This window comes from Petaurus breviceps, unplaced genomic scaffold, assembly GCF_028583685.1.
Source record: "Petaurus breviceps papuanus isolate PSGF00001 unplaced genomic scaffold, PetGlider_PUasm1.0 90386, whole genome shotgun sequence".
Classification (NCBI taxonomy): Eukaryota; Metazoa; Chordata; class Mammalia; order Diprotodontia; family Petauridae; genus Petaurus; species Petaurus breviceps.
Genome location: NW_027187236.1, coordinates 674518 through 701895, shown reverse-complemented (window position 1 = coordinate 701895; position 27378 = coordinate 674518). Strand labels below are relative to the sequence as shown.

At 42.1% G+C, this 27378-nt stretch overlaps 1 protein-coding gene across 1 annotated transcript in view; it reads left to right on the top strand.

Annotated features, from left to right (window-relative positions):
- Nucleotides 1-26245, top strand: part of DUSP9 (dual specificity phosphatase 9) — a 28097-nt gene extending 1852 nt beyond the window's left edge. The window contains exons 2-4 of the mRNA XM_069108468.1: nt 440-2419; nt 12370-12822; nt 14318-26245. Coding sequence (XP_068964569.1) covers nt 2041-2419; nt 12370-12822; nt 14318-14649 — 1164 coding nt within the window. The 5' untranslated portion in view covers nt 440-2040 and the 3' untranslated portion in view covers nt 14650-26245. The remainder of the gene's footprint in view (nt 1-439; nt 2420-12369; nt 12823-14317) is intronic.
- The last annotated feature ends 1133 nt before the right edge of the window (nt 26246-27378 follow it).

Here is a 27378-nt window from a genome sequence, read left to right as displayed (position 1 = left end):
CACACACACACACACACACACACACACACACACACACACACACACACTCCTACACTCACATACACTCACACACACACAAAGACACAGAAGTAGGTATCCCAAAACAAATACACACGTACCCACACATCAACACATATCTGCCCTTATTCCAAGAGGGATATATAGACACACATACATATACATACACACATACATATATACATACATATACATATATATGTGCCTATATCCCCACATTTCAGAGACACATGCAAACACATACAAATTTACACATGCACGAATACATACACCAATGCTCCTTCCTCTTTTCATCCTCTCCATCCCCCTTTCCCAGGCAACTGGGAAATTCCAGAGACTCAGGCTCTGCCCCCCAGGCTCACCTGCTTTGCTCATTGAGGAGCTGACCTAAGCTCCCGACTTGTTCTCTCCAACTCTACAGGTCTCAACACCAGGTCAAGTCAGGCTTGCTGCCCCCAGCCTCCCACCCCATTTGCTACATTGGGAGCAACTAAAGGATCTTCATCGGGTGGCCTTTCCAAGAGGAAATCATGCAGCCCACCAAATGCCTAGCCGAGTTCTGAGAGCCCAGCCACTGGTCGCCTCTCCCCTCGGATTCTGCCCTCAATTTGCCAGAGGTTTTGGATACCCAAGCAGCCGCTGGGCCCCTGGCTTCTCCAGTCACCTCAAAAGACAATACCCCAGCACATAGGCTAGGGGGAAGAAGGAAACACTGCCCCTTAACCACCTCACATCCTTCTGCCTCTGAGTGTTTTGTGTCTCTCCCTCCCCTCAATTCCAGCTGTAGCACATCTGGAAGGACAGACAATTCCAGCCCCACAACTCCTAAACTCCCAGAGATTCAGAACATCCCTCCAAATTCTCAGGACAGCTTTTCCTTGCATAAGGCTCAGATTGGCTTTGCACTCAGTTTCCTCTGAGTTTTACTCTTTTCTGCTCTGGAAGAGAACTTGACCAAACAGCTCCCTGAAAACACTGAATTGTCCAATTAAATTTATTGAAGACCTTGTGGTCAAAGGGTCACATTCCTTCCCTTAAAAGAAGACAGTGTCTCCTCTTCCCTCTCCAGCGGTGGGATCAGGGGCTGCTGGGCCCACTCTCTTAACCTGGAGAATTAGAATTAGCCTTTCTCCCTGCCCCTCCTCCAGAACTGATTCTTTGCCTTACAGAGAACTTTGAGTCAGGAAAGGGACTGAAAAGCAGATTCTTGGATAGTAATCCCCCAGGATCTCATCGAAAGGGTCCCTGTAAGCTGGCACCTCCCTCATACCACTGGAGAATCGAACTTTCAATTCAGGGCGACAATCTCTTCCTCCCAATTGTTGGAGTAGGAAGAGTCAGGCTGCCTTGACCACCTGGAGTGGAGGTGGGAGATTATGGACCCAGGAGGTGTCAGGCTGTGATTGGAACTTGGAGGGAGCGGTGCTTTGGCTTTTTCAATATTCATTCCTAAAACTGCTCTGTGGGAAAGAGGAGTGTGGACATAGCCAGGTGAGCCAGGAGGGAAATCCTTCAAGGTTTCCTGAGAGCAAGTTTCCATTTGCCCATGAGATCCATTGGCAGCTGTGTTCTAGACAGAGTGTGACTTTCCTCAGTTTGGGTTTTTGTCTCTGTCTCTTTTTAAAATAACAAAAAAGTTGTCTTCAATACCATCACTATCTTTTTCCACTTCCTTACCCACCCTCCACCCCACTCTCACACACTCCCACAAACACCTTCAACCTAACCATGCTCTCTGCCTGATTCCTTGGGCTGTTCTGAGAGGGTACTGAGAGAAGCAAAGATGGCCCCTAGCCCTCATCCTTCCCATCTCCTCTTCATTGCTTGAGAGAGAGGGAGAGAGACAGAGACAGAGAGACAGACAGAGACAGAAGAGAGACAGACAGAGAGAGGGAGAGACAGAGAGAGAGAGAGAGAGGGAGACAGAGAGAGAGAGAACTGGCCCTGGCCCCTGGGTCATGTACATATCCATCCTTAGCTCCTCTGGAAAGATCAGGGGGAGCTCAGTAATCATCTTTCTTCATGGAGGGGCTTGGAAGGTCACCCCTGTGGCTGAGCAGAGAACTAGCTGCCCCCCAGCCTCAGCTCCTCCTTCTGGACTGCCGGAGCAGGGAACTCTATGAGTCAGGCCACGTCCAGGGGGCTCTTAGCGTGGCCCTCCCAGCCCTGCTGCTTCGGAGGCTGAGGAAGGGGAACTTGTCTGTGTGCTCCCTGCTCCCCAGCCCGCTGCAGCAGCAGCGGCAGCTCCAGCCACAGCAGCAGCCGCTGCCCCCTCTGCCCATCCTCCTGTATGATGAAGGCCGATGTGTCGAGGAGGAGGAAACTGAGGCAGCCCAGTCAGTGCTAGCCACCTTGCTCCAGAAGCTGCAAGAGGAAGGCCACCCTGCCTACTACCTACAAGGTAGGTGCCTGGACTGGGGCAGGCAGCTCCTGAGAAACCAGGGCAGCCCCTTAGGGTGGGGGTGAGGGCAGTGGTGCCTCAAGGAGCAGGAAGCTTTGGTGGAATGAGCACTGGCCTGTCAGGGAGTGCCCAGGAACAGCTTTGAACCCCAGCTACATCACTCATTGACTGAGTGAACAAGCCTCAGTTTCCTCCCTTGGAAGAGAACAGACCCCCTGCCCTGCCCTGCCTCCCTTACAGGGTCACAGAGCAAAGTCATGGGCGAAGCTTGCTCAGGCTCCTAGGCCAAGGCTCTCTCTACCCATCCAGCTTGCCGGATCTTATCTCCCTAATTGTGTTTTTTCAGGGCTGTGCCCTGCTCGCCTGCTCTGCCCAAACTTGCCCCTCCCAGCTATGGCCTAGGGGGAGGCTTTCCATGAGAAATGGAAGTCAGCTGTCCTCCGCTTAAAGCAGATTTTTAAAAAATCAAATTATAGTTTAAATGCAAGGGGGTAGCTGGCAACTCAAAGGAATCCTGTGTAGGCCTTTCTGCGAAGTCAGGAATCCTTGTATAAAGCAAGTCAATCCTTCCTAATTTTCTGATTTGGAGACCTGGATTTTCATACGCTGTGTATTCCTGTTGGTTTGTGGTGGGGGAGGAAGGAGGAAGGTGCTCCCACCGATCGGATAGTCTGATTTTCCTCCACGTGCTGTATCTGGCCTAACCAATCAGAAATAGCACTGGAAGAGACTTTAGTCATGGAACTCAAGCCCTTCATTTTGCAGATGAAAACACTGAGGAACATTCTCCCCCATTCACCTAGCTAGTACACATCTGGGACGAGATTCGAACCTTGGTTTTTCTGATTCAAGCCCAGTTCCCCATCCACTGTGCCAAATATGGCATTTCATGTGACGCGTGAGGCCATCACCTAGAGGTGATATACCTGCCTTGGCAATGGGCACAGAGGCAAGGATGCCCACCCAGAGCCAAGTGGTGGCAAACATGAGCTCTGGCAACTTTGCACACGGTTGGCTTAGAGAGGAGAATATTTCCAGACAGTCAGCACTGACTAACAATGTGGGGATAGAAATATCCAGTTGTCTGCTCTTCAGTGATATTTTCTGGGCAGTGAATGGGAAGGTAATATACATACATGCATATATACATATATGTGTGTGTATGTATATACACTATATACATACATGTGTATATGTCATCTGTCTTCCTCAAAAAGTTGGGTTCTAGGCTACTCCAGAGCATCAAATTGGGTCCAAACAATGGTGAAGTATATCACAGAGTCAACCTAGAGCAACTAAGTTCAGTATCCTCTCCCTAGAGAAAGGTTGCTTGACAACAGGAGATAGATGAATGGATGGATAGATAAATGATAGATAGATAGATAGATAGATAGATAGATAGATAGATAGATAGATAGATAGATAGATAGATAGATAGACAGACGGATGGATGGATGGATGGATGGATGGATGGATGGATGGATGGATGGATGGATGGATAGGCAGGTAAGTAGGTAGACAGACAGACAGGTAGGTAGATACATAGATAAATACATAGACAGGAAGATACATAGACAGACAGACAGATTGATAGATATATAGACAGGCAGGTGGATACATAAATACATAGACAGACAGACAGATAGATAGATAGATTTTATATGTGTGTGTCTACACCATATGGACAGCTAGGTGGCACAGCAGATAGAGTCAGGAAGGCCTGAGTTCAAATCTGACCTCAAACACCTAGCTGTGTAACCCTAGGCTTAACCCTGTTTGCCTCAGTTTCCTCATCTGTTAAATGAGCTGGAGAAGAATGTAGCAAAACACTCCAGTTTCTTTGCCAAGAAAACCCCACATGGGGCTATGGATGGTTGGACACAACTGAACAACAACAAATATATATATGGGTGTGTGTATCTACACTTGACAACAGGCATTATGTATGTATAATTGGAAACATATGTGTGTGTACATACATATATGTAGCTAATAGAGTCAGACACAACTGAAAAATGACTAAACAATGATATATACACATATGCATTCCTAGAGTTGTGAAAATGCAACATTTCTTTAAAATTCTTTAATAGGGAACCTGATCAAACCACAAGTGGTAATACACCTCCCCCCCACCCATGGAGTTTTTTTCTCTATAAAATAAGATACTCCCCATTTTCCAAAAAAGAAACTTGAGGATTTTCCCTTATTGAAAGACCAAGAAATAGAAAAATTTAGGAATTTTTCTGTTCTAAACTTTATAGATATAAAAATGATTAATAGTATTCTAGCAGTATTTGCTAAGGTTTTCAATCTCAAGAGCTGAATTCCACCACTCCCACCCCCAAAAAGAGAAGTCTTAGTATATATTAATATTGTTATAACTGCACATCTCTATCTCTTTTCCACTATCTCTTTTCCTTATGGTTATTTCTTGTTGGATCTGTTCAATTTAACAAACATCATTTGAGTATGTGGCGTGTGCAGAACTTTGTGCCCAGGACTAGGGAAAGTTACAAATATTAAACAAGAAATGGTTCTGACCTCACAGAACTTACAGTCTAGTGGTGGTATATGCCAATATGCCACATGTACAGATACCTCAACTACACAATTATGCATAAGTGAATAAGAGGAGTACTAGCAGAAAGTACTACATAGGATTGGGGAGAGAGGGGGAGTATGATCCAGAGGATATTTTTGACTGGGAGGGATCAAATCCTAGAAGCATTTATCAAATGCTTGCTATGTCTAAAGCTAGGGAAATCCAAAACAAGAAGAAACAGTCCCTGACATGGGCATTTGAAATGGACCATAGGACAATTTTGAATTGAACAGAGGATGAGACGAGTGGAGGGCATTCCAAGCATAGGACACAGTGTGAAGGAAAGATACTGAGGTGAGAAAGCACAGGGCATGTTTGGGGGGGACTATCAAATCAGATTTGGCTTGAACCTAAGATATCAAGGAAGTAGAGTCAAAAAAGATGGAAAAGATCAGGTGAGACCAATTGAAGAAAGCTTTGAATGCCAGCTTAAGGAGTTTGGACTTTATATAGTAGGGAATTTGCTGTTGTGGTTCAGTCATTTTCAGTTGTGTCTGACTCTCCATGACCCCATCTGGGATTTTCTTGGCAAAGATATTGGAGTGGTTTGCTATTTCCTTCTCCAGCTCATTTAACAGATGAGGAAACTGACAAACAGGGTGAAGTGACTTGTCCAGGGTCACACAGCTAGTAAGTGTCAAAGGTCAGATTTGAACTCAGGAAGATGAGCCTTCCTAACTCCAAGACCAACACTCTATCCACTATAGTGCCACCTAGGTGACATAGTAGGGAATAGATAATCATTCAAAAGTTTGGGGTAGGATTATAGACTTTGAGCTGGAAGGTAATTTAGAAGTCACTTTATCCAGCTCCCTTGTTTTACCAATGGGTAAACTAAGGCCAGAGAGGTTAGGCGCCTCTCCCCAGGTCAACCAGAATTGGAACCCAGGCATGGCTCCTTGACATGGCACCAGACTGAGCAGAGCAATGATACAACCAGATTGATACATGCAAAAGAAAGGTGTCTCATACATGGCCAGTTTTCAAAAACTGAGGAGTTAGTCAAATATACTTAACAAAACTTTACTAGACAGGATGGAATCTTTCCTTGATGACTCAGACTTTGCTTGGCTTCTGGGCCCTTTTTTTAATGTCACTGATTACTGTTTGGGATTGTAAAAAAAATCTGTTTATTTGCACTGTCTTTTTGATTGTGGGCATTCAGGACATAGCAAACCAGAGCTTCCTGTGTTGGGTTTGTGTCGGGTGGAGGGTACCTGTAATTAGTAACATTGTGAGAATTTCAATCACTGCAGACAGAAGAGGAAGAAGGAAGGGATAATAGCAAAGGTTGGATGTTCTAGGCATGGGAGTGAAAAGAACTTTGGACTTGGCATCTAGCATATCAAAATCCTCCTCCTCAAATATGGTGCCCAGAACTGAGCCCCAGATGGAGTCTTCTCAATGCTGAGGACATATCACGGGACACTGTGGTCCTTAATGAGGTCCTTAAATCCTTAAAATCTCATTAGCTTTGGGACTATCATGTCTCACGTGCTTGGTTCCTGTGGAGTTTGTAGTATGCTAAAGTCTTCCAGATGAATGGATACCTAGACCCAATGCTCTGATTTTGTATTTGTGAAGATGGTTTTAGAGACACCTCATTAAATTTCATCCTCATGGATTTGACCCACCCTTTGAGCCTGTCAGGATCTTTTTGAAGGCTGACTTTGTCATCCAAGGGTAGCTAGAGGCAGCCAGGTGGTAAGGCTGTTCAGTGATGAAGTGAATAGAGTGCTAGACCTGAGGTCAGGAAGGCCTCAGTTTAAATCTAGGTTCAGACACTTTTTAAAGCTGTGTGAACCTGAAAAAGAAGGAAATGAGCATTTATTGAGTGCCTACTATGTGCCAGGCACTGTATATTATCTCATTTGATCTTCACAATACCTTGGAAGTTAAGTGCTATTATTATTACAATTTTACAGTTGAGGAAACTGAGGCAAACTAAGGCTAAGTGAATCAGCTGGTGTCACACAGTTTGTTTCTGAGGCTGGATTTGAACTCAGGTCTTCCTGAGTTTAGGCCCAGGGTTCTATCTACTGAACCACCTAGCTGCCCCTAGCCAAGTTACTTAACCTCTGCTTGCCTCAGTTTCCTCCTCTGTAAAATGGGAATGATAATAGCACCTACCTCCCAGGGTTGTTATGAGGATCAAATGCAGCCCTTAAAAGTTCGATATAAATCCTAATCATTATTGTTATTGTTGCTGTTGTCGGTGGTGGTCCTTCCCCTCCCAGGCCATCTTTTGTCTCAGCTCTTACCTAGTCCTTAGTCATTGAATTAGTGTTGCCTCAAACAAACAGAGACCTGAGAAAGACCTTAATTTATAAAGGTCAAGGTCACCCCCTGCATCCCTGGGCATTGCTGGGTCCATCATCTTGACCTTTGTCTTGCCACAGGACTTCCATGACCCTGGAGAAGAGAGTGGGGCATTATTATTACTATCCCTTTATAAAAGTCATGGATAAAAATGTTACACAGAGGGGCGGCCAGGTGGCTCAGCAAGTAAGAGCACCGGTTCCAGTGTTGGGACGACCTGGAGATCGAATCCCAGGCTCAGACACTCAGCACCACACCCAGAAATAACTGGCCGTGTAACCTTGAGCAAGTTACTTAACCCCAATTGCTTAAAAAAAAAATGTTACACAGCAGAGGCCCAAGCACAGGTCCCTGGGGTACTCCTCCAGGGACTTCCTTCCAAACTGACATTGAGCTCTTAATAACTATTCTTTGAGTCTGTTCATGCAACGGGTTTACAGACTGCCTAACCATGTTATCTTCTAGCCTGCATCTTTCCAACTTTTGCACAAAGAGAACATGAAAAACTTTGTCAAGTGCTTTACTAAAATCTAGGCAAAGTATGGCATTCCCTGATCAACCAGGCTATTAACCCTGTGAAAGAAGGAAATGAGGTTAATCTGGCATGATCTATCCTTGAAGCCAGGCTGGCTCTTTGACATCACCACCTTCCCTTTCTAGACATCACTAGCCATCCCTTTAATAATATGTACTGAATTTTTTTTCCAGGAATTGAAATCAAACTCACTGACCTATAGTTCCACTCACTTCTCTGCTTTGAAAACCCAAACATCAGTCGCCCCTCTGAAACGTTGTCTCATCTCTTTTATTCTCAATAGGCTGTCAAAGAACATAAATAGTGATTCAGCCATCATATCCACCAGTTAGGTCTAATTCTACCTGGGTTGTCTGGGCCTCATGACTTGAATCCATCAAGGGCAGCTAGATGACCTCTTACTCTACATTCCTACTTAGATCTTGGATATTAACTCCCTAGAAATCATTATGATTTCATGTTTTCCGGTCCAAATAATGTTCTACTTGGCAAAGAAAATTGAAGCAAAAGAAATCATTGTCCTGGGGCAACTGTCCTAGCTTTTCTTTGACCACCACCCGCCCCCCAACTATAGCTAAAAACGATCCTACCTTGTCAGCTGCCCTTAGCATCCTGCTCTCCCTCTGCTCACCCTGGGCTCCTCTATTCCTATCATCATTCAGATAAAACTGTTTAAAATTCTCTCTTCTCTTCATCTGTACTGGAAGGAAGATCCTCAGTTCTCTGTTACTCTTGCCAAGGCCTCTTGTGGGCCACTCCTATTATAAACTACCTGAGAGTGTCTTCAACTGACTCCTTCTCATACCCCTTACTTAGTTTACTCTCCCTCTCTCCTTAGTATTCTTTCCTCTCTTGACTTTTGGGACATTGCTCTCTCATGTTTCTCCTAATCATTTGACCATCCCTTTGCTAGAACATCATCCTCTTCCCACCTACTAAGTGCAGGCATTACCCAATACTGGGGCCCTCTCCTCTTTCTCCACTCCCTTGGTGTAATCATCACATCCCATGAGTTCAGTGTATCATCCCTAGTCAGAAGACACTCAAATGTCTATATCTAACCCTAGTCTCTCTCTTGAACTCCATTCTCACATTATCAACTTTCTGCTGGACTTCTCCACCTTTATGTTCCTTAGGCACCTCAAACTCAACACATCCAAAACCGAATTCCTTGAATTTTTCTGAAAAAGACATCCTTCCTATAGACCACCCTATTTCTGTTAAGGAAACCACCCTACTTCCATCACTGATGTTCACAACCTTGGGATCATCCTTAAGTCAAACAATCAAGAAGGATTTAGTGAGGTTCTGTTATGTGCTATGTGCTGGGGATACAAAGATGAACTGAAATAGTTCCTGCCCTCAAAAAGCTTACACTTTATCAAGGGAAGCAACATATACACATATAAGTAGGTATAAAATATATGCAAGGCAAATCCAATATAATTTCAAGGAGAAGACAGGAATCAGAGAGGATTTTTTGAGTGCCTACATTCTTTACTACTACTAATAATAATAATAATACCACAACCACTAAAAATAATAATAACTAACACTTATATAGTGCCTATAGGCTAGCCATTGTGTTAAGTGCTCTAATAATAATAATAATAACAATAACTAACAAACATTTAGATAGTATTTACTGTGTGCCAGTCACTGTGCTAAGCACCTTTACCCAAATAATATCTCATGGGGTGGCTAGGTGGCTTTGCAGTGAATAGAGCACCAGCCCTGGAGTCAGGAGGACCTGAGTTCAAATCCAGCCTCGGACACTTAACACTAGCTGTGTGACCTTGGTCAAGTCACTTAACCCCAATTGCCCTGCCTTCCTCCTCCAAAAAGTAAATACATAAATAAACAAGCAAACAAATAAATAAATTGTCTTTGAAAAAATAATAATATCTCATTTGATGCTCACAACAACCCTGTGAGATAGGTACTGTTTTTACCCCCATTTTACAGATGAGGAAATTGAGGCAGATAGTGACTTATCCGGGGTTACACAGCTAGTGGGTGTCTGAGACTGGATTTGAACTCAGGCTTTCCTGACTCCAGGTCTAGCACTTTATCTATTGTGCCACCTCGCTGCCTTTAGGCAAAGCCTTCCTGTAGGAGGTGGCTAAAAGCTGGGCTTTTTGTATGTAAGGAGTTCTTAGAGGCCCTAGTGAGGAGAGAGTAGATTGCATGGGAAACAGCCTGTGCTTTTGCACAGAATCAGAACACTTGGAGACTAATTGGATGGAGGAGAAAAGGTGAAGGAGAAGGAGTTTATTAGCCTGACAGTGGGAAGGTGGGAGCGCCTCGGACAGAAATTGGGAAGTCCATGCTCCTCTTCTCTCCTTTCTACAGGTCCCCTTCCACACAGTTGCCAAATTGATATTCCCAAAATAGATACAATGATGCCAGGCCCCTAGTCAAAAATCTTCAGTTCATCCAACTCCAACTCTCTGCCGCCTCCCGTCATGTAGCTTCTACCTACCCTACCAGCCTTTGCCCATGACCCATTCCAGTTTAACTGGTCAGCTAGCTGTTGCCTGTAGGGGACATTCCAGCTTCCGTCTTTGCACATGGAATCCCTGGCTCCCTTCAGAGTTCAGATGGCACTGCCAACACAGGACCTTTCCGACTTTCCCTTTACACACACCAGTTGCTATTCTTTTCTTCTTTTAAAAATTCCTAATCCGGGGCGGCCAGGTAGCACAGCAAGTAAGAGCACCGGCTCCAGTGTTGAGAAGACCTGGAGATCGAATCCCGGGCTCAGACACTTAGCACCCACCCAGAAACACCTGGCCATGTAACCTTGAGCAAGTTACTTAACCCCAATTGCTTAGGGGCGGTCAGGTGGCTCAGCGAGTAAGAGTACCAGCTCCAGTGTTGGGACGACCTGGAGATCGAATCCCAGGCTCAGACACTCAGCACCACACCCAGAAATAACTGGCCGTGTAACCTTGAGCAAGTTACTTAACCCCGATTGCTAAAAAAAATAAAAATAAAAATAAAAAATAAAAAAAATTCCTAATCCGGCCTCAGACACAACACAAAAAAACTAGCTGTGTGACCTTGGGCAAGTCACTTAATCCCAACTGCCCTCCAAAAAGCAAAAAAAAACCATTCCTTTGCGTAATTTGTGTTTATCTGTATGCATGTTGTGTCTCCTCGAAGAAAGAGAATCATTTTATTTTATTTTTGTCTTGTTGCCATCACCTTGCACAGTGCCTAGCATATAGTAGGTCCTTAAAAGTGTTTGTCAAACCAAAGTGAAGACAACAGGCATTTAATTGCAGTGTGAATTTGGACCTCCCATGCTTTTGGAATCCAGTGAAGTGCTTGATTTTATTCCTATGATTTCATTGACGTAAGAAACTCATGGTGAGCAATTATTCTGCAATGTATAGTCTTAGAACACCGAGCAAGATGTGACGTAACTCACCCAAGGTCATTCGGCCAGTACATGTCAGAGATGGGCCTTGGACCCAGGTATTCCCACCTCCAAGGTCAGCTCCTTATCCATTTGGCCTGCCTGCCTCTCGTTCTTTCATTGCCCACATTCATTTGGTATGGTTACTGTGCCTTGGTCCATAGTAATCCCTTAATAAATGCTTTCTCCATCTACTTGCCTATATAACAGCCCTTATTGAGGACAGAAACTACAAATTCAATAAATAATCATTGACTCGGAAACAGAGTTTTCAACACAGATATAGTTGTCAACATATTGATCATGGATCACCGAGCCTCTGAAAGTACTAAAACGCTGTGTGTTCTGATTGGGATCAGATAGGGTTAACCAAGGAAGGTTGGCAGACAGAGGAGGTAGTAGTTTGGTCCTGGATTAGAGGTGACTGGAAGAAAACAAAGATAACACAAGAGGGCCAAACCCTTACCATCCCCACTCAGTCCCCGAAATGCTTGCTTTCCCTTCATAGGGTGGAATTTGCACAGCATCCCTAGGAATCTGTAAGACTGTTTAGGTTCTTCTAGGCACTATACTAGGTGCCACTAGGTGGATAGTCAGAGTGCTTTGTTCTTTAGACTCTTCCCACCCCAGGATTGAGTTGTTGAATCCTAGGGTATTTTACATAGTATCTGCTCAATATGGTTTTTCCCATTAAAATGGCATTAGTTTGTTTTTCCCATTATTATTCCCATTAAAAAGGCTTGCAAAACAACAGTATAAATGATATATCAGAACACTGTTTGCTGAGTGATAAATGGAGTGGCAATATGATGGAGAGCTTAGAGAAATAAAACACCTAAGTACAATGTAGTGCCTTCTCTTATTAGAGTCAACTGTTATTAGCCACTGACAATTAAGTCTTAAGGAAGGCCTTTAAATCCTTTCAAAGCTTTAGGTACTAGGCCTCAGCATCCTTACCATTTGTAGTTTCAGCCATGTCAAGTCCTGTATATCCCAGTACTGTGTATCTTAACTAGCTCATTCCCAGTACATTTCTTTCACATGTCTTTTCCACCTTCTCCCTACTACAGGTGGCTTCAGCAAATTCCAAGCTGAGTGGCCACACCTCTGCAAAACAAAGCTTGATGCCCCCTGTGCCAGTAACTCACTAGTGCCTGTTCCCGCACCTGTGGTGGGCCTGGGAGGCCTGTGCCTCAGCTCAGACTGCTCAGATGCTGAATCAGACCCAGACCGGGACACACTGAGCTACAGTCTGGAGTCCGAGGGTGGGAGCCCTCCACCACCAGGACATCCCCCATCCTTACCTGTTCAAATTCTCCCCAACCTCTACCTGGGTAGTGCTCAGGACTCAGCCAACATGGACATGCTGGCCAAGCTGGGCATCCGCTACATCCTCAACGTTACCCCCAACCTGCCCAATCTCTTTGAAAAGGACGGCGACATCCACTACAAGCAGATCCCCATCTCTGACCACTGGAGCCAGAATCTCTCCCAGTTTTTCCCAGAAGCAATTGACTTTATTGGTGAGTTGTTGCTAACCAGAGATGCCCCTAGGTTTACACTGTGTGTGTGAAAGCACAAGTGTGAGACTCACAGGCACACACACAGAGATTCACACCTTATTCTGTATCTCCCTGTTTCTCTTTCTCTTCTCCCCTCAATATTTCCTGTCTGTCTACCCACATGCTTAGGTGAGCATAGAGTGTGGGACAACCAGGCATGGGACAATTGTGCCAATACCTCTGGCCCCCACTCACACATGCCTATAGTTCCTTATCTATTTGTCTGTCACTCTCCCTCCTCTCCCTTTCTTCCCATTTTCTCATCTCTGTCTTCCTCCCTTTCTCTTTTTTCTCTCTTCCCCTCTTCTGTCTGTCCTCCTTCCCTTGTCTCTCTACCCCTTTTTTGTTTCCTATAGAACTCACATCCACAAAATGATGACAGAGTAATACAATGTTAAACCTCATGACTTTAAATATAGTAGCAGTTCAGAGAGAGGCCAGAATAAGGGCCTGAGGTACTGTCCTGGAGGTTATGAGATATGAACTGGGCCTGAAAGGATGGGAAGGATCTCATATAACAGGGAGATGGCAGAAGAACATTTCAGGTGATGGATAATAGTGTAGGAAAAGACCAGTAATGAAGGATCCTGCCATGGCTGGAGCTGAGGGAGTAGGATGTTGAGGGCAGCAGTGGGGGATAATGAGTGAAAACAGATGATGAAGGAAAGAGGAAAGATACTAAGATTCTGCAGCTAGAGGTGGAAAGGACCTCCAAGGCTACTGAATCCAATCCTCTCATTTTACAGAGGAGGGAAGTGAGGCCCAAGGGCAGCTATGTGGCATAGTGAATAGAGTACTGGCCCTGGAGTCAGGAGGACCTGAGTTCAAATCTGGCCTCAGACATTTAACACTTAATACCCATGTGACCTTGGACAAGTCACTTAACCCCAATTGTCCTGTCTTCCTCCCTCAAAAAAAAAAGTGAGCCCCAGAGAGGGGAAGGATTCCAGATCCTTAGAAGGGATCTTTGAGGTCATCTGGTTCAACTTCTTCATTTTGTAGGGGAAGAAACTGAGGTCTACGTTGGGGATTGGTCCAGGGTCACAGAGATAACAGAGCTGGGGTTTGAACACAAGTCCTCCCCTGATTTGAGAAGTCAAGGGGATTGCAATTTGTCTTGGTGGAGGGAAGGCCCCACATGAATGTACTGAAGTACAAAGATATGTTTAATAACAATCATCTGGAGAGCATTTAGAAAGATGAAAGAAGGCCACCCATTCGAAATCCATTGTCATTGACACAAGATGCCCAGAATAGGCCTAGTGTGAGTTTCCAAGTGGGGAGGTGGGGTTAATGTTGATATTAGGGCAGTTGAGCTTAGTGTTGTGAGGGACAAGATGAAGGGAGAGAGGGACCTGTTGTATTGGCTAACTTTTTGAATCTCTCTCTCTCTCTCTCTCTCTCTCTCTCTCTCTCTCTCTCTCAACTGGGTTTGCTGCCTCCCTCCTTCCCTCAGATGAAGCTGTGTCCCAGAACTGTGGGGTGTTGGTCCATTGCCTGGCTGGCATCAGCCGCTCCGTCACCGTCACCGTGGCTTATCTGATGCAGAAACTTCACCTCTCGCTCAATGATGCCTACGACCTGGTGAAGCGGCAGAAATCCAACATCTCCCCCAACTTCAACTTCATGGGACAGCTTCTGGACTTTGAGCGCAGCTTGAAGCTGAAGGGAGAGGGGCCCAGGGACCAGAGGGATGGAGAGGGAGTGGGGGGGAACCACACCCCAACACCCCCCTGTTTCTTCACCACACCCACTGGTGATGGTGTCTTTGAACTGGACTCTGCCTAAGGAATGGGGCTGGAATGGGGGTTGGGGTGGAGTTTAAGGACCTCTTTCCATTGAGAATTGCTTGCCCCTAAACCCAGGGGACTCCATTGAAGTTGGGGGGACCCCAATACCTCATATGAAGAGACAAGAGCTAAGAACCCAGAACCTTTTGCCATTTCCTACCCCTTTTAAAGTGGTGAAAGGGGAAAGACCTTTTCTATCCACTTGAAAAACCAAACTTCAGCAAGAATTTGAACGTGCCTATTGACCAGGTATTGACAGTAATGTTGATACTGCTGCCCCCATCCCCACTCCTGGAGCCCCCAGCCAGGGTACAGAACCCTTTGGGGCTCACTCGAAAGCCCTCCATCGGCAGGTGGCGCCATTCTGGATAGCCTGCCTCTTCTGTGACTGGAGGGCCAGAGTTGGGGGTTGATTCAACAATTCAAGGCAGCACGCACTCCTGAAGTGCCTGCTCGATGCCAGCTCTGTGGAGGTTGGGGCTGGGGTCGCCTTAGAAGTGGAGATTTTCCAACCCTGCCGGTTCTCCAAGCCCTGCATCGGGGGCTCCTTAATGACTCAGGCGACGAACCTGGGACCTAGAACCGGCGCCTCCTTCCTCCCCACCCCCTTCCTCTCCAGGAAAGCTCTCGAGCCACCTCAAGCTACAGAGCAGCAGCAGGCTGTGGACAAAGTGAGGCCCACTGAAGAGGTTAAACCTCCCACTTCAGGTGGGTCAGGCCACGCAATACCAGGTCTAGAACCTGGACCTTCAAGACCCAGGTCAGGAAAATTCACTTCTATACCTTGTCCGGAACTTTGTTTGAGAGCCATACTTTTTCCCCTAAAGAGGCCGGCTCTTGGGGTGTCTGGAACTCAGATCTGAAACCTGCCGCTCTAGAACTGAGATGTTCCAGGCCCCACATCACCATGCCATACCTCAGCCATCAATTTGGTGGTGGTTTTGTGTGTGTGTGTATGTGAGAGTGAGTGTGGGTGTGTGAATGTGTGTGTGTGCGCGAGTGTGTTCTGAGAAGGGGGAGGGGAGTGTGGGCATGGTTTTATGCCAGGAGAACTTCCTGTGGGGAATTCTGAGCACCCGAAATGGAATAGCTATCGAAGAAGGAATGTCCGTGTATTTCATTTTTCAGGGGGGGAGGCTGGAAGGACTTTGGGGGAGTTGGGCAGTGGGGGTGGGTGAGGGTGGGGAGAGTTGGAGCTCTGAGTTGGATTCCAGATCCAACAACTGGCTCTCTGACTATTTATATACTAGATTTTTCAAAGAGGTTGGTTTTTGTTTTGTTTTTTCTCTTCCCTCAGATATGTCTTAGATGGGCCAATTGGATAGGGGTCTCTTTGAGACTAAGGACGATTAAATGGTGGCTAATTCTGGTTGGTATTTCTAAGCGGACAGGCCAGGAGCTTTTCTGGGGAGAGAAAGAACTGGTGAAAAATCAGTGGAGACCAAGAGAACAAAGTCCACAGACAGTGTTGTCGGTTTGTTTGATTTTTTGTCTTGGTTTGTTTTGGTTTTGGATGGGAGGAGGGGAGTACTTAAGCCACACACACATACACAGAGGCTCACACACACACAACAAACACACCCAGGCATGCACAATGTGAGCAGACACACACAGATAGTCTCATACACACAGTGTTGGGCTAGGGCAGAACCAGCAGGCATGAATGGTATGGCCATGGGTTTTGGCTGAGCCTTCTTATCCTCCCATATGGAAGAAGGGACATGGCACTTGGTTTCTTTAATATATTGGCAGATTTCATTTGTAATAAACATTTTATGGAGAAAAAAAAAAACAAGGAAGGCACCATTTCTATCATCCTTGGGGACGAAGGTTTGTGGTGAAGGGCAAGGTTGCTATGGAGGCAGACCTGGGTTCTAATCAAAATCTTCATTCTCTATTTCATCCACATCTGGTTCAATAAGAGAGTTGTTATAATGATCAATATTCTCGTCTATCTCAATCAGTGTTGTCAGAAGCATCATCATGGATATAAGCTAAGCTTCTTCGAGTCTGAGATTCCCAACTGCTGATTGTCTGTTTTACCACCAAGGCTAGCTCTCTCCTTGATATATTAAAAATAACTGACATTTATACAGCACCTTCAAGTTTGCAAACGGCTTTATTTACATTCTCCCATTTGTGTCTCACAACCTCACCAGGCATTATTATCCCCATTTTACAGATGGGGAAACTGAGGTTCAGAAAGTTGACACACTTGCCTATACTCATACAGTGGAGCATCGGGGGCCAGATTTAACCCAGTTTCTCCTGCTCTTCTGCCGGCCTCTATGGTTCGGATGTAGGTGTGGATTATATGACAGTGGGAAGAGTAGCCCGTGTGTTGGGTGGCAGAACCAAGATCCAAAAAGATCTTAACAGGCTAGCATGATAGGTTGAATTTAATGAGATGGAATTTAACAGGCATGCACGTAAAATTTACTATGGCTCAACAAGGCAATTAGACAAATATAAGATGAGGAAGAAATGCTCAGATAATAGTTCTAGTTTAAAAAAAATCTAAGTGGTGCAGTGGATAAGAGGGCCACTTAACCTATCTGCCTCAGTTATTTCATCCATAAAGTAGGGGTAATAATAGCACTTACCAAGGCTTTGGTTGGTGTTGTGTGAATAAAATAAGACGATATTTAGATAAAAGAAAATGGCTAGAGGTTTTTAAGCGAATGGCAAGTTCAACATGAGTCAACAGTGTGATAATATAGCCCAAAAGACAATGCAGACAGAAGCATTGCATTTGGAACATGGGAAGTGACAGTCCCATCATGTACTGTTCTGGTCAGAACATGTCTGGCATGTTGTGGTCAGTTCTGGCCTTTACATTTGGGGAAGGATACTGACAAATCCTGGGGTTGATCTAGAAGCTGGTGAGCAAGATGGTCCATACAGTATGAGAAATGCTTTGAGGAAATAGCAGGCATGTCTAAGCTGGAGAAGAAAAGACTGAGGCAGAGGCTGGGGGAACATGGTTGATGTCCTCAAGTATTTGAAGCACTGTTATGTGGGAGACGGGATTCGATGTAGGATAAAAAAACAAAAGCTAAGACACCTTAGAGCTCATCTAATGCAAACCCTACTGTTTTTAGAAGGGGAAACTAAGGCTCAGATAAGTTAAGAGAGCTCTACAGGGTCACAGCTAGAATTTTAAATGAGGGAACTGAGGTCCTCTGGCTTCAAATTCAGCACTCTTTCTGCTTAGTTCTATTGTTTTTGGGGGGGAAGGGGTAATTGGGGTTAAGTGACTTGTCCAAGGTCACACGGCTAGTTTTATGTTAAGTGTCTGAGGCCGGATTTGGACTCAGGTCCTCCTGACTCCAGGGCCAGTGCTCTATTCACTGCACCACCTAGCTGCCCCTTTCTGCTTAGTTCTAGACAGCACCACTAGGAGCAATGGGAAAAAGTTGCAGAGACCAACTGAGGCTTGATGTCAAGAGAAACTTGGTAACAAGTAGAATGAGTTGCCTCAGGGGGCCTATCCTCAGAGATCCCCGAGTAGGAGCTAAAAGATGATGGCGATGGTCAAAAGAAACCATTGGGAATGGTAATGAGAGAGTTCCTGTTCAGGTAGCATGTGGCTTGGATGACCTTACGGTAAACTCCAATTTATAGATTTTGTGACTCGAGGACAATTCTCTGGTTTTCAAGCATGGGGCCAGTTGTAGCCCAATAGGCAGGAGGATCAGCCCAGTTAAGTTCAAAGACTCAACACCAAACTGACCATGATGGTCATGATGACCATGATTTTTTCAGTCCCATCAACTTTCATAGCCTCTGATTGGAAACTTCCAGTGAGAGGGAACCTACTGCTTTCCAAGGGGGCCTATTTCACCTTAGATGAGTCTGATTGCTAGGAAGTTTTTAATGACTTAAACTAAAATTGACCTTTCTGAAACTCGCATCTTTTATTCTGACTTCTTCCATCTTGGACTAAGCAGAATGAGCTTGAACCAACATGACAGCCCTTCAAATAATTCAAGTTAGTTGTCTTGTCACCCCCAAATCTTCTCCAGGATCCAAGTACCCATTTTCTTCCACCAATCCTCACATTGGGTGATCATGAGGCCTTTATCCTGGTTGCCTTCCCCTTTGCTCTCTCCAATTTGTCAATGTCCTTTTGAAAATGTAGCTATACAGGAAAATATTTATAACAGCACTTTTTTGTAGTAGCAAAGACCTACAAGGTAGATGTTCACCAACTGGAGAATAACTAAACAGGAAGTAATGCATAAATGTAATGAAATAATACTACGTTATAAGAAACAATGAATATAAAAATGCTAGAAATTATTACAAACAATCCAGAAAAATATGGGAAGATGTGAACTGATGCAGAGTGAAGTAAGCAGAACCAAGAAAACAATTTACACCATTACTACAACAATATAAATGAGGAATAATAACTGAAACTTAACACTGTATAGTTATGATAATTAATCTCAGCCCTAAAGAAGAGAGGAGAAAATGCACCTCCATCACTTCTTTTGAGAGATGAGGGACTATGGGTGTTGAACACTGTCAGTTTCCATTAATGTGTTGGTTAGTTGTGCTGGGCTGCTTTTTCACTCTCTTTTTTATTCATTCTTACAAAGGATGGCTTCCTGGGGGAGGAAAGGAGAAGATATATATGGAAATTAAGGTGATGTAGAAAACAAAATATAAAAAAAAAAGTTTTTAAAAAAAGGAAATGTAGCTCCCGGAATGTTCTAGATGTTGTCTAGCCAGAACAAAATACAATAGGACTATCATCTCCCTTGTTCTAAGCACTATGTCTTTCCTAATGTAGCCAAAGATGTCCTTAGTTGTCTCGGTTTCCATATCATGCTCATGTCATATTGAGCTTGCAGTCTGCTAAAAACACCAGAATATTGATCTCTAGCAAATTTAATTATATTACTTTTAGACCAACATTCTAGTCATCAAGATTTGCTATCCTTCCCACTTCTGAGTCATCTAAAAATTTGAGCAACATGCCATCTAAGATTTTTTCCACATCACTGCTGTTAAATGTTGTTAAATGATCTTAAATAGATGTTAAATAGCACAGTATCTGGGTCCCTGGGGACTCCACTAAATCCCTCCTTCCAAGTTGACATTTAATGACTACTCTTCGGGTCAGCCAATTCTATCATAAATGAACCATTGTCTGGTCCATTTTTCTCTGTCTTGTCCAGAAGTATAGCACATGAGACTTTATCAAATTATTGGCTAAAATCAAGGTGAAATGATAATGTGATAAACCACTAGCTAATTTGATCTTTAAAAGAGAGAAGAAAACCAGAGTATCTGAATAAAAAAATTAGGAGGAAATCACAACAAATAGCTATAAAACTATAAAATATACAAATTGAAAAAACAGGAATTAGGCAAACTAAACAAACCCAGTCTCAGAAAGAAGATTTGAAAGGGATGGCCCTTTCCAAGTGAACTCCCATGAGAAAAAAAAAGCACTAGCCAAAATGGCAGAGTAGGAGGAACCATTACAGACCAACTTTCCCTGAGAGTTACTCCAACAAAAACCTAGAAAGAGCATCAGATCAAGTCTTTTTTTTTTTTTAAACAATCGGGGTTAAGTAACTTGCTCAAGGTTACACAGCCAGGTGTTTCTGGTTGTGGTGCTGAGTATCTGAGCCCAGATTTGATCCAGGTCATCCCGACACTGGAGCCAGTGCTCTTACTCGCTGAGCCACCTGGCCGCCCCTCAGATCAAGTCTTGATCCAGAGATCCAAAGAAAAGTCACAGTGTATCATTTTTCCAGCTCTGGTTAGCATAGGGAGGCAAGCATAAGCCTGTGGACATAGAGGACAAGGTCTAGGCAGGAACATACTCTGTACAGAGCCTTCCTGGGGCCTGGGGCTATATTCTAAGGGACAGTTTTGACACTAACTGTGCAGAGAACAGGAACAGGAACTAACTGGCACCTTTGTCAATGGTACCCCAGAGCTGGGATCTGCTTCCAAGAGTGGAAGCGGTGATGGCTTGAAGCTGTGTACCGACCAAGCAGCAAGAAAGAGAATGAAGAGCTTAATACATGAGGAACAAAACCTTACCCATGCAACGGACCTCTGCAAAATTAGGATGGACCAAATGGAAGTCAATAATTCGAAAAGACAACAACAAATATTAAAATGAAGCCAGAAGACTGAGAAAATAGAAGAAAAAAGACAGTATTTTATATCACAAACTATTGCCCCGAAAAACAGATCAAAGATAATTTAAGAAAACCTGAAAACTATCACCAAAATAAGAGCTTAGACATCATATTTTAAAACATCGTGAAAGACAGTTTCCCAGGTCTACTGAACAAGAGGGAAATGTGAAAAAGAAAGAAACCACCTATCACTTCCTCGAAAAGAAATCCCAAAATAAAAACTTCTAGGACCATGATAATCAAAATCTAGAGTTTTCAGCTCAAAGTGAATAGACTGCAAGCAACCAGAAAGGAAGAGTTCCAAGTACTGAAGAGCCACAGTCAAAATCACACAAGATGTAACAGCAGTAAATGTGGAATACAATACTCCAAAAGGAAAAAGACAAAGACTTACATTAAAGAATAATTTGCCCATAAAAATTGAATATAATCCTTTGGAGGCAGAAGTGTACATTTAACGAAATAGAAAACTTCTGTGTCTTCTTGATGAAAAGACAAGATCAAGATAGAAACCTTAAAATACAGCTATGAGTCAAGAAAGAAGTAAAAAGGTAAGTATGCAAGCAACAGAGGGAAGCCTAGGATGAAATATTTATGTATCAGGGGATGTGATACAAGTGTCCCCACAGAACTGTAATGTTATCAGGGGTCACAGAGGGAGCTAAATTAGACAGAAGACCTAGGATTGGTTTTGTTACATTTTGATGATCTTAGGAAAAAGGAATGGGGGGGGGGGAAGGAATACACTAGGGTATGAAGGGGGAGGAATTTATACAATCAGGTTGCTCTTGTAGAAGAATATAAAGACAAAGAGGAAAGGCTGGGGATGGGAGACACATGGACTTTGCTTTCATCTGATCTGCTAAGAAGAGGATGAAATACACACAGAGTTGGGTGGAGAAATACATTTAACTCAATAGAGAAACAGGAGGAGAGGAGATGGGGAAACAAGCAAACTGTACTCTAACTGTTGGAATGTGGATGGTGAAGACAGGCTTAAAAGAAAAAAAGAAAGGTTAAGAAGCAGTGATTGGGGTCTAGGTGAGAAGAAAAGAAGGGGACAGAGGAACAAAATCAGATTGTAATACATACAGTGCACTAGTAATAAGCTGACTCTTCTCTCGCCACCCTCATATTCTTTGTAAAGAAGTGAGAACCAGGAAGAAAAGAAAAAGGAAAGTATAAAAGAATAGAATGGAGGGCAATACACAATCCATGGTTATAATTTAGAATGTGAATCAGATAAACTCACAAAAAACAGAAGAGGAAAGTGAAATGGATTAGAAATCAGAACCTGGTGATCTATTGTTTACAAGAAACACACTTGAAACATAAAGATTCAGAGTTAAAATAAGGAAGGGACTGGAACAAAATAGATTATGCTTCAACTGACCTCAAAAAGACAGGGTTAGCAATCATACCCTTAGACAAGGCAATAGCAAAAATGGACTTAACCAAAAGAAACAAACTAAAAGAAAAATTAAATTCATTAAAAGAAAAAAATTAAAACAAACAAAAGGAATCTAAAGCCTGGAGTCCAAAAGACTTGATTTCTAATCCTGCCTCAGACAGTTATTGGTTGTGTGACCCAGAGCAAGTAATTTAGCCTCCATTTATTTCCATTTCCTCGACTGAAAAATGGGGATATTAATAGCATCTACCTTGCAGAGTTGTTGTAAGGATTAAATAAGGTAATATTTGTTTAAAAAAAAAAAAAGAGTGCTTATCACAGTGCCTGACAAATAGGAGCTACAGAAATGCCTCTTCCTTGCACTACTGATAGCTACCATGGACAGTAAATTAATGTCAGTAGTTAACATCTATGGACCCAGTGGCATAAAATCTAAATACTTAAAGAAAAAGCTAAACTAACTACAGAGAGAAATAGACAGTAAAACTATAATAGCAGTGTAGAGACAGGTAAATATAACAACAAAAAAAAACAAGAAGTTAAGGACCCAAACAGAATTTTATTAGCTATGATAAATCCTTGGTGATGCTCAAATATGGATAAAAGGGAATATACATACCTCTCTCTGTAGAGATTTTTACAAAATTCTTTAGAAAAATTGACCATGTATTGGATAAACCTCACAAATACAGAAACATGAGAATATTAAACACAATTTTTACTGATCATAGTGCAATAAAACGTGTATTCACTAAAAGGTTATTGGAGAAAGGATTCTAAATTAATTGGCGACTGCATAACAATCTTAAAAAAAATTACTGGGTCAAAAAGCAAATCATAGTAATGATAGATAATTTCATTAAAGGTGACAATGAAAGAGTATGCCAAAATTCTTGGGATGCAGCCAAAACAATCCTTAGGGAAAAGTTATATCTTCAAACACTTTCATCAACAAAAGAGAGAAAGAGCAAATTCTCGTATTGGGCAAACAGATTAAAAAATAAGAAAATTTAAGAAAGATTTATGGGAAAAAAATGTAAAAATCCCAATTAAATACTAAAATAGGTATTCTGAAAATTAAAAAAGGGATTAACAAAATTTCAAGCAAAAGTATCCACTGAATTAATAAATCTAAGAGGTTTTTTAATAGACTGTTAGGAAATTTAATTTTAAAAAGAAAGAGGAAAACCAAATTACCAACATAAAAATGAGGAGAATTTATAAGTGAGGCATAAATAAAGGCAATTATTAGAAACCATTCGCCCTATTATATAACTCAAATAAAATGGATGAATATTCACAAAAGTATAAAATGCTTAGATTAACAGAACAAGATATAGATAATTTAAATAACCCAATCTAAAGAAATTGAACCATCTATAAATGAACTCACAAAGGAAAAAATTCTGGGGACCAGATGGATTGACAAGCAAGTTCGGTCAGACATTCCAACTATAATCAATTGTAATTGTTTGCAGAAATAGTAAATGAAGTGATCCTACCAAATTCCTTCTATGATAAAAAAATATGGTCTTGATGCCTAAGCCAGGAAAAGCCAAAACAGAGAAAAAAAATTATAGAACAGTATCCTCAATCGTGAGACCATATTAAAAATAAGAGCGACAAAAATTACATGACTATATCAATAGATGTAGAAAAGGTCTTTGACAAGAAACTATATCTGTTCTGGTTAAAAAATAAATAAATAAACTAGAAAGTATAGGAGTAATTGGACCTTTCCTTAATATAAGTAATATCTATCTAAAACCCAGAAACCGAATTATATGTAATGGGGATAAGCTAAAAAGCTTTTGGTTCCTTTTTCTTTTTTTTTTTTTTTTGGAGGGGGGAAGGCAGGGCAATTGGGGTTAAGTGATTTGCCCAAGGTCACACAGCTAGTAAGTAAAAGTGTCTGAGGCTGTATTTGAACTCAGGTCCTTCTGACTCCAGGGCCAGTGCTCTATTCACTGCGCTACCTAGCCGCCCCTAAAAGCTTTTTTGAATACTATTAGGGGTAAACCAAGGATGTCCATTATTACCACTACTATTTGATGTTGTGCTAGAAATGCTAGCTGTCACAAATGACAAGACAAAATATTGAAGGAATAAGCATTATCACTTTGTATAGATGACAGAGTGGTATACTTAGAGAACCCTAGAGAGTCAACTAAAAATTAACTGAAACAATAATTTCAGCAAATTTAATGGATATACAATATTTTCATGTAAATAATCAGAATTCTGTATATTACCATTCAAGCTCAGCTGGGAAACACAGGAGAAATTCCATTTAAAATAACTACTGAATACGTAAAATACTTGAGAGTATACCTACCAAGACACACAGAAATTATACAAAACTTTTTACACTAATTAAGACTGATCTAAATACCTGAAGAAAAATTGCTCATGGGTAGGCCAAGCCAATAAAATAAAAAGGGACAATTCTATCTAAATGAATTTACGTATTCAGTACCATACTAACCAAACTACCAAAAATTTGCTCTGTAGAGCTAGAAAAAAAATAGTACAAAATTCATCTGGAGAAATAAAGATCAAGAATTTCAAAGGAATTAATTTTTTTTAATTGGGAGGGGGGGTCAAACAGTACCATATCTCAAATTATACTACAAAGCAGCAATTATTAAAACTATTTGGTACTGAATAATAAATAAAGGGATCAATCAATACAATTTGATAAACCAAAAGACCCCCGCTATAGGGGTTATGACTCACTACTTGATGAAAACTGCTGGGAAAACTGGAAAACAGTCTGGCAGAAACTAAGTATATACCAAGATATCTCCAAATGGATATATGACTTAAACATAAATGCTTTGGCATTCTAAGAGTTGGGCAGCAGGAGCAGTCCAACCTGAGTGCAGGCAAATAGGGTGCATTGTCTGTAGAGAATTTAAAAACAATAATGAAGCTGACTAAAACTCAGTCTGCTTTTTTTTTTAATCACCATGCACTGTCAATTCTTACCAATGTCAGTGGTAAAATACTCCTCCCTTCCAAAATCTTTGTTAGTTTAAGTTTTCCAAGTTCTCAATAAGTGTTATGTGATCATCATCAGGCCTCCTGACACATGCAGACTCACCTACATGTGTTCATTTCGTCCTTAATGGTTTGGAATCTTGTGAGCTTGCTTCAGGCTCAGTTTATGTCTCCAGCCTCTGTGGTGTTTTGCATATTCCTGTGTTTAAACAGTAGATTCAAAATATATGATGATAGCACAGTGATTGTAGAGACAAAAAAAAAAAACTTGAGTTATTCCAATTCTGTCATTCTGTGTGAAAATTTGGTGTTTTGATTTGTGTTTAAAGTTTAAAACAGTGAAACTGTGAACTGCAAAGTGTAATATTTTTGTTTGGTAAGTGCAAATTTTAGTTTGTCCGTGAAATCTTTTACTGAATTTAAATAATATCTTTAAATCGAAATGTATTCTTCTTTTGTAATTGTTCTTTGTTTTAAAATGAAAGAAGGAATAAAGAAAATCAAGTGTTTCGGTGGTACGATTTAGAAGATGCCTAAATTCTGCCTTTTGTAGACATTTCTATTTTGTTAAAATTCGCCTGTGAAATGAGATTTTGATGAATCTCTACCAAACTTACCCTCCCATTTAAGACTTTTCTTGTTTGTGTATCTGTTCCTTCGTGTGAAAGAAACTTTTCAAAATTAAAATGAATAAAAAGTGTTCTTCAATCGACTCTATGTGCAGGTAGATTGACAAACTGAGCTATTCTGTTTATTGAATGTGAACATAAGATCAATTTTCACAAAGTCTGACAAATTCACAGAATTAAGGCTCAAACTTTAATGTTATTCTTCATTACTGTGAGAGACTAATATATCAATGTTTTTCCCTTTTTGCAAAAAGTACATTAGTGTAATTAAAAAGTATTAATCTGTTAGTTTTTCCTTTTATACTGTAATATTTATTTTAGTCTTTATTTTATTTTTTTACTGGTATAATTATACTATATATGAAATACAATAAAAGAACATTTTCACTGTGTTTCATTTCTGACCATTATTATTCATTTGATTTCATGATTCTTACTAAAAATAATTTTTCATATAGAAGAGAAGGGGAAGTTAAAAAAATAATCCTTGGGGACAGCTAGGCAGCATAGTGAATAGAGCGCTGGCCCTGGAGTCAGGAGTGCCTGAGTTCAAATCTGATCTCAGACACTTGACACACCTACTAGCTATATGAGTTGTGCAAGTCTCTTAATCCCCTTTAAAAAAGGTTAAAAATTATCCTCTCAGTGTATCCAATATGCTAGATGTGACACTGCACAAGAGTGACATCATAAACCAATTAGAAGAAAAAAAGAAAAAAATATCTATCAGATAAAGATAGGGCTATACAATTCATGACCAAATGAGTGATTAAGAGAATCACAGAAGATAAAATGGACAATTGTGGTCATATAAAATGAGAAAGGTTTTGCACAAACAAAGTAAATGCCAGTAATGTTGGAAGCAAAGAAGATGATGGGGGTGGGAATTTTACTCTCACAAAGATCTCATTTCCAAGATATAAGGAACTGATTCTGATGGCCTTTTCTCAGTCCTTGGCCTTCTTGTCTTGTCAGCATTCTTTGACACAGGACAGAGCCTTGGGGGGATACCCACAGTTATTGGGAATGACTTGGATGAATATCTAGCACAGGAGACTGAGAAGGAGCAGCCAGACAGGAAGGAGGAGAAGCAGGAGTCATCCAAGTCATTCCCAATAACTGTGGGTATCCCCCCAAGGCTCTGTCTGGGACCCTCTTCTCCATCTACATTGTTTCACTGGGTGATCTCATCAGATCTTATGGATTCAATTATCTTCTCTGTGCTAATGATTCCCAGATCTACTTGTGCTGCCCTAACTCTCTCCTGACCTCCAGTCTTACATCTCCAATTGCCTCTTGGACATCTTGAACTGGATGTTGTAGACTGAACACATCATGTTTTCCCTTAGCTTTCTAACTTCCCTATGACTGTTGAGGGCATCACCATCCTTCCTGACATCCAGACTCACAACCTCAGTGTGATCCTCAGCTCCTCATTGTCCCTCACGCCCCTCCCCCAGTAGTCTATCTGTTGCCAAGGCCTGTCATCTCTACCTCTGACACTGACCACCCAGTGGCTTCAG